General features: G+C 34.4%; 1 protein-coding gene across 7 annotated transcripts in view; it reads left to right on the top strand.

Annotated features, from left to right (window-relative positions):
- The window catches only part of LOC114028336 (E3 ubiquitin-protein ligase CBL-B), a 137,471-nt gene that overhangs the window by 62,314 nt on the left and 67,258 nt on the right, over positions 1 to 7,899 (top strand). For all 7 annotated transcript variants that reach the window (XM_027842588.1, XM_027842587.1, XM_027842584.1 and 4 more), the window contains exons 8-9: positions 5,611 to 5,796; positions 7,403 to 7,768. In XM_027842588.1, coding sequence (XP_027698389.1) covers positions 5,611 to 5,796; positions 7,403 to 7,768 — 552 coding nt within the window. The remainder of the gene's footprint in view (positions 1 to 5,610; positions 5,797 to 7,402; positions 7,769 to 7,899) is intronic.

Raw genomic sequence — 7,899 nt, 5'->3', positions numbered from 1 at the left:
TTAAAACAGTGTAATTTTCATTTGGAAGAAGACATTTAATGTGGTTAAATGGAAAGAACACTAACTTTGGAATCAAAAGCCCTCGGTTTGAATCCTGGCTTTGTTATTTTACTATCTGTATAAACTTGTGAAAATTACAAGTGCTCTAGGCTGTACCTTACTTACTTAAAAGGGGATCAGATTAGATAACTGCTAAGTCTCTCCCTGTTCCAAGACTATGATACCCCAATTTTGTATAGAACATAGAGAATTTGGACTGAGGGATACTGAATAATCAAAATTGCCTCAGGAATGATCAAGATCCACAAGGTTTTAATGGGTCAATTCAGTTCTGACTTTATCTTGGCAACACTCAGTGGCTTAGGTACTGTAAGGGAGAAAATGAAGGGCGAGGTTCATCTGGAAGTAGGAAGGAATTAAGGAATGGAGGGAAAGAAAGAGGAAAGGAAGGGAGGGAGGGAGGGAGGGAAACTTACTGAGTGTCTGTGATATGTCAGTCATTTTGTTGTTTTACAGATATTATCTCTTTGATCCATACAATATTGCTGGGTATTGTTGCAATTATTCCCATTTTATAGTGGAAGAAACTGAGTTGGACAGGGGTTAAGTTATTGCCCAGGGTATCTGATGCCTAATTTAAACCCGGATATTTCTGAATCCAGGACTGACACTCTATCTACTGTGTCAACTAGTTGCCTCCAGAATTTCCTTAGAGAAATTGGGGAACATTAAGAGGATATGGGAGTCTAAAATTTTTGTGATGGCATCATTGAAATGTATGATTTTGGGAGTTTAAAGAGTCAGATTTAGTCAGGAGGATACTAATTAGCCAAGTAGGTGAATTGGGAAGGGATGATAATGAAATTCTATATACATTCAGGCTTCTTGGTGATGAATCTGGAACTCAGTCTTGGATGAGAATTGGCAGAAAAGAGTTAAATTAATTATTCTTTTTGACCCCTCAACCTGAAATCTCTTGAATATACTTAAGTGTGGCTTTCTCTTAAAAGAGACAATAAAAAAATAATTATTTTTCTCATATTTAAAACTGAACAAATCCAGATCTGTAATGTATGAATATTTTCCTTCCTCTCACTTTCTCCCCTTGCTTTCTGCCTTTTCTCACACAAAGAAGAGACAAAATTTTCCGTTACTAAGCTAGTAAATCTGTATCTGACTTCCCAGTATCTTCCAAAGTGTTGATAAATCACTTAAATCCACAGCTATTTAATAATAATAATAGTAATAACTAGCATTTTTATAACACTAAGGATTGCATTGTGGTTTAAAAGTGTTCCTTTTCTGCTTTATATGGGAAGTATGGGCTCTTTTTGTCTCCATTTTATAAACGAGAAAGCTGAGACAAAGTTAAATGATTGTCCACGATTAGATAGGTAATGTGTCTGAGGCCAGATTTGAACTCAGATCTTCCTGTGTCCAAGTCCAGTGCTCTATCCACTGTATACTACCAGCTGCTTCTTTAGGTTTTATTTAGTTTCAGTTTTTTTGGTTTCCCCTCACATTGGTTTACCAGAGAAGAAAATGAAACCCAATAGTTTCTTTTAAACAATCAATTCTTTTGACTTCACTGTGGGATCTTATTTCAAAACTGTCTATTTAAAATATTACTTTTAAATTGTCACAGAATATGAATTTCACAACCAGTTAATAGTAGTGGATAATTTTATTATAGTGGCATAATTGTTGGTATGAATAGCTACAGATTTTGTAAAAACAACTTGCATTAATGTCTGTAAGGCAGTATTTGGTTATTTATCCTTTTCTTGAAAATTTAATTGCAGAGTATAAAGAATCCGGGAAAAAAAAATAATAAGCTACAGACAATGAATTTCATTGACGCAACAAGTAAAGCCTATTTTCTCTTTCCCAAACTAGTGTGCCCTCCATAAAATTACTGTTTTAAATCCACTTCCAGCTATTGTAATACTTCAAATTGAATTAGTGCTTCAGAGAACAGTACATAATAACTTCTGTGAACACAATGAATTGTGCGAAGTATAAGGCCTGGTTCCAATTATGTGGACAAAGCTGTCGGGGGGCCTGCTGGTCTTGGAGTTAAGTGCTCCTAGTGCCTCATAGGGGTTTGTTGGAACTCTGGCCCAAGAATTTTGATAGTTGGCCCTTGTGTTATATTAATAATCTCTTTCACAAAGTAAATCCAGCCCATCATTTAGAATGTGAGGACTTTAATGTAATTACCTGATTTTGAATTGGTAAATGGTCAATTCTAAACTAGTAGTTAATTTTTAATAGAATTAGAAATCAGGAGAGCTGGCTAGTCCTAGTGGATAACTTAGAATCCTTATGTTTATTTTCTCAGCTTTAAAAGGAAGGTGTTGAATTTGATGATGACTGACTAGGATCTCAAAGGTCCTGTCCATTCTTAGAATTGTATTTACTCTCACTGAATATTTTTATCATGAATATGTTGCTTATAGCCAGATTTCCAATCTGGAAAGACTGATAAATCAGCGAGGAAAAATAAGAGTTCTGAACACAGAAGGACAAGCAGATGTCAGCAGCCTCCATTAGTACCACTAGACAGCCAAGCTGTTCCCTGTATGCCATTGACAGGTTAAAAGAAACCTAAAAAGGAAGGCATTGGAGGGAAAGGGGAATCAGAGAGGTTAGGGGACATGAATACAATAGAGTAGAATAGAAATGAAACTTGGCAGAGAGTGCTCAAGTACTGTAAAATCCCATTTTTACTGAAAAGATTTGGGTCAATATCATTCCAATTAAAAAGTGTTTTTCCCAGAAAAACTGAAGAAGAGAACTTTCCTTGATAATTTTCTCGATAAAAATACAGCTTTCTCTTTTAATGGATGCAATGTGAACCAAGCCATATTTCTTCCTTTCTCCTTTTATTGATGAATTAGGATGCACTAAAAACTCCATTGAAATTATACCAGAAAGTTTACAAATGCCATTTAAAATTTAATTTGTTAACCAGTTTAGTTTGGAAAATTTGCATTTTATTAAAATGTTAAATAAGAACAGGTTCTTTATATACTCATAAAATTGCCTCAGGTGACATTTAGTGATCCTGATTTCTTTCTTTATCTCAATTCCTCTGTCTTTTTGTTTGAATGTTTGTTTTGAAGAAACAGTTGAGTTGGGCAGTGGCTGGGGATCCGAAAGACAGTTGTTGAAATGATGAGCTTCATGTATTCTGTCCCTTATCCCCAATTCTAACACTCAACAGTGCATTAACAATTGCTCTGCAAAACAGGATGCCATTACATACTGACTGTAATCCCTCTTTTTAACATGTGACTTTGGGCAAAAGCTTAAGACATCATTGCTTCCAAATTATTTTTTGTTCTATAAATTCTTTAACAGGTCTTGCTTAAAGAAGGTCAACAAAGTACTCTCACTAGAGAAACAGCTTTGGCTTACCTCAACAGCATGTGTTCTGTGTTGTGGGATTTCACCTACCTTATGATAAATGACTTTTCTCCTCCAAGAATTCCTTCACCTCCCTTCATGGAAACTTCCCTGATGAACTGATAGATACAAATACTCATTTTATATCAAAGTTTTGACTTGAGCAGACTTAGTTTATTCTGTGTCTATCATTTTATTCCCTTTTTCAAGTAAGAATCATCAGCAACCTTCAAACATTAATTCCACTAAAAGCATAATCTCCTAGACAATTTTCTAAGCATTTAAGTTGTAGAACTGTTGCCAATCTGCACTAGTAGAGAGTACTTAAAATTGTAAAATAAATTTCACTGTGCTTGAGTTAATTTTTCTAAAATTAGTTTGGCATCCATTGTTGGACACAAGCACTTGATATTATAGCATATAGTGAGATATTTGAAGCCTGTCTGGTACTTCTTTTCCTGAGGTGTGATCTTAATGCTTCTGTTTAACTGCAGAACTTTTAAATCAGTGGATGAAAAATAAATTTGTAGTATAGCTAAATAATGTTTATACACACAAATTCCCATTATGCCATATGTTTCAGATTTTAAAAACTGAAACTATATTGATGTGAAAATTGAGTTTTTTTTAAACATTGTAAAAGCTGGAATTAGGTTGTCAGCTGGTGGCCCTAGTTTAAAGAAGAATGGACTCTTTACCACACTTCAAGTGACTTTATTAAAAACACTGTATGCTACTAGGTCTATATGTCAAAGAGATCAAAGAAAAAGGAAAAGGACCCACCTGAAAAAATATTTATAGCAATTCTTTTTGTGGTGACAAAGAATTGGAAAATGAGAGGGTTTCCATCAGTTGGGGAATGACTGGACAGGCTGTATTATGTGATTGTGACGGAATACTATTGTGCTATAAGAAATGACCAAGGGGATGGTTTCAGAAGAACCTGGGAAGAGTTATATGAGCTGATACAAAGTAACATGAAAAAAATCGGGAGAACATTGTGCAAGGTAACAGCAATATTGCAAGGATGTTTCCTAAAATAGAAAGTTTTAACCTATAATCAATAAACTAATAAAAAAAGTTGTGATTTGAAGATATTTATTTAATCTTCACTAGAGAACACAAACTGTTTTCTTTGTTTAGTCTTCTATCCTTAAAGAATTCCAGACAATTTAAGACTTTTTAATATTTTTGATGTTCATATACACATATGCATATATGCATATACACATCTCTATATGTATGTATGTGTGTATGCGTGCATGTGTGTGTGTGTGTGTGTGTGTGTGTAGGCTTGATGAAAGACTCAAAGGTATTTCCTACTATAAGTTAAATGAACTTACATGGCTTAGAGAAAAACATATCTGCAGTGAGATTAAAATGGATTCATGTTTCATCTTCAATATGGATTTTAGATTCTCTGTTTTTACTGTATGGTTTCTAAGGAAGACATGACATAAACCAATGCCCACTTTAAGGACCAATGAATGTTATGACATAGATGACCGAGATCAAAATCTGTGATATAATTTCCCTTATAGTAGACTATACAATTTATTTAGGGGAAATTAATTTTTCTTGGATTTTTTGGTAAAATTCCCATGAGGTTCTCCTCTAATTCCTCTTTATGGTGTGGAAGTGACCCTGTGTTCTTCAGCGGTTTGCCATTAGAGTCCAAAACTCTTACAAGTCCTATCAAGCTGAAATTTCTTCAAGCAGAGGCAGTATCTCTGTTTCTTCAGGACCAGGTTAACTAAGTTCAGAAAGACGTGTTTCCAGGTTGGTTATATGGTGATTATCTTTTTTAGGCAACATTAAAAATGAAAGGTCTACTAAGATGTAGAAAGGTTGTGAACCGCATTGGTAGAAGGAATACCAGTAGTAATAAAATTGCATGTCCTTGAAGCATTTTTAGCTAACCATATCTTCTATCTCTCTCTCTCTCTCCACTTTCCTGACTCATATAGTCTGGATCTCAAGATGCATAGGAGGAACACTGTAACAATACGTTCTTTAAATAACAGTGCCTTGTAGGGACAGTGTGAGTACCCATACCATGCATGAGCTAAAAGGAACTAAGTTCCATTAACAGATAGACCAAGCGTTTTTGTTACTAAGATCAATTGTCTTCTTTAGGCATCAGAAGTCATAGACTTTATAAGTGAAGTTAATGAATGGTCTCATTCTGTTTTTCTTTCACAGTGCAATGAAAGGCAGAATTCACCAGTGACATCACCTGGATCTTCTCCTCTTGCGCAGAGACGGAAGCCACTTCCAGATCCTCTTCAGATACCACATCTTAGCCTTCCCCCAGTGCCTCCTCGTCTGGATCTGATTCAGAAAGGTGTGGCTCGTTCTCCTTGTGCCAGCCCAACTGGTTCACCAAAGGTAAATAAGTTTTCACTAAAAAGACCTATCAGTAACATAACTATTATTTTGTGATAAGAAGTTTTCATTTTAAAAATTCTTATTCTGTATCCTTTCTTCCTAAGTTGTTGTTGGACAAATAGGATCAGTTTCCTAATATTATTTTGAACTTTGATAAGCCATAGAAGTTACATTTTTTCAGAAGGGAAGTCCCTATAATCATCCTTTGATTTGCAAAAATAAATGTCAGAGCCACTGAAGTTATTCTGTAAAATGAATTTAAAAGGTCATTATATGCATTTAAAATAAATTACATGCTATTATCCAATGATATTTTAAACTCATTTTCATTGTGTCATGACAGGAAAATTGTGATAACAACATATTTGCATAAAGGCTTAAGGTATAACCAATTATGTATTTCAAGGTGACTTACATTATATGTAGCTTTTGTATTTGATGGGATTTGCCAAAAGAATTAAGTATATTATATATACATATGTGCAGTGATAGTAGTACTGATTTTTTATATTAAATTCATGTCATTTAATGAAACCCACAAATTGGATTACATTGTGAATATTTTTTCTCAAATTTAGTAATAAGGTAATCATTTGGCTTTTTATGAAACAGTCTTTGTAAACAAAAATTTTGATAATATACTTAAATTTAAACCTAGCCTCAGACATCATTTCTATTACTTTTCAATTTTTCTTACTTGATAGTTAGCTTTGTTTTTAGATAACATTAAAAGTCATTAGTGATATTTAGCCAGATGCACACACATAATAGATTCCTTTTTTCCTCTGATACTTTCTTATATTTAAAAACATAAGTTAATTTCTTCTGGATCAGATCAACATAGTAAAATTAAAGATCACTTGCAGGCATGAGGACTCATTTAGTAGAATACCTCATGTTTCTACAAAGAGAATCAGACTAATTTTCTTCTTGGAAATGCACATAGAATTCCTTGTATGCTCTGTGAAAAATGTGCTTCAGAATATATATAATTCTATCAAAGTCTTTCAAGTACTTGGTCTGTCACTGATGAGACAAAAGAATCAAAGCATAGATGAACACATTACATTCAAAAAAATAAAATTATAAAAATTCTAATGTTCCTAAAAGATCATATGCTAAATAGTTTTTTGAAATAAGAAAAAAAAATGAACCTCCAATGCACTGAGAGTGCACTTGCAATTAAAAAAAATTGTTTTCAAGTGTTTCAAATGAAGTATTTCTTCATTTTCTGCTAAATCACAGAAATGTGCAAATAAATGAATTTTTTAAGGTTATTTTAATGTTAATCATTCAGAACCATTGTTTAGGGCATTTTTGTCTTCTGTCTTTTTTGACACCATAAACATTAAGTTCAGATACTGAAATGTTCTACTAGGCTTCTCTCATTTAGCTTCCAATGCTGTTGAATTTGTGACTAAGGGAATATGTTGATAGATGGCATAGAAATGTAATATGCTCCACTCTGATCTTATTAAATAGCTCATGAAAAGAATGGGCTTTTTAATCAGAAAAAGGCAAGGAAATGAAATTTAAGAAAATAGATGTTTTAAAACTTTTAATGTAACGTAGCTCAATTTTTTTTTCCTCCCCCATGTGTCCACAGTCTTCTCCATGCATGGTGAGGAAGCAAGATAAACCACTGCCAGCACCTCCGCCTCCCTTAAGAGATCCTCCACCACCTCCACCCGAAAGACCACCTCCCATCCCACCTGACAACAGACTAAGTAGACATTTCCACCATCTGGAAAGTGTACCTTCCAGAGACCAGCCAATGCCCCTTGAAGCCTGGTGCCCTAGGGATGTGTTTGGGACAAACCCATTGCTTGGATGTCGAATCATGGGGGATGGCTCACCCAAACCTGGACTTACTGCAAGTTCGAACATAAATGGAAGGCACAGTAGAATAGGCTCTGATCAAGTGCTTATGAGAAAACATAGACGCCATGATTTGCCTTTAGAAGGAGCCAAGGTAAGACACAAGCAAAGCAAAGGCTAGATAACTTCTTTGTAAACTCAACTGGTTGTGAGGTGGCATGTAAAGTTGTCTAATGGTATGTCTTGTATTGTGGTATGGATCTTCCCTGTGTGTCTTCAGTTATC

The sequence above is a fragment of the Vombatus ursinus genome, unplaced genomic scaffold, assembly GCF_900497805.2.
Source record: "Vombatus ursinus unplaced genomic scaffold, bare-nosed wombat genome assembly UNPS02014878.1, whole genome shotgun sequence".
Taxonomy (NCBI): domain Eukaryota; kingdom Metazoa; phylum Chordata; class Mammalia; order Diprotodontia; family Vombatidae; genus Vombatus; species Vombatus ursinus.
Note: the sequence above shows the minus strand (reverse complement) of the source record. Positions and strands in the feature narration are given on the sequence as shown.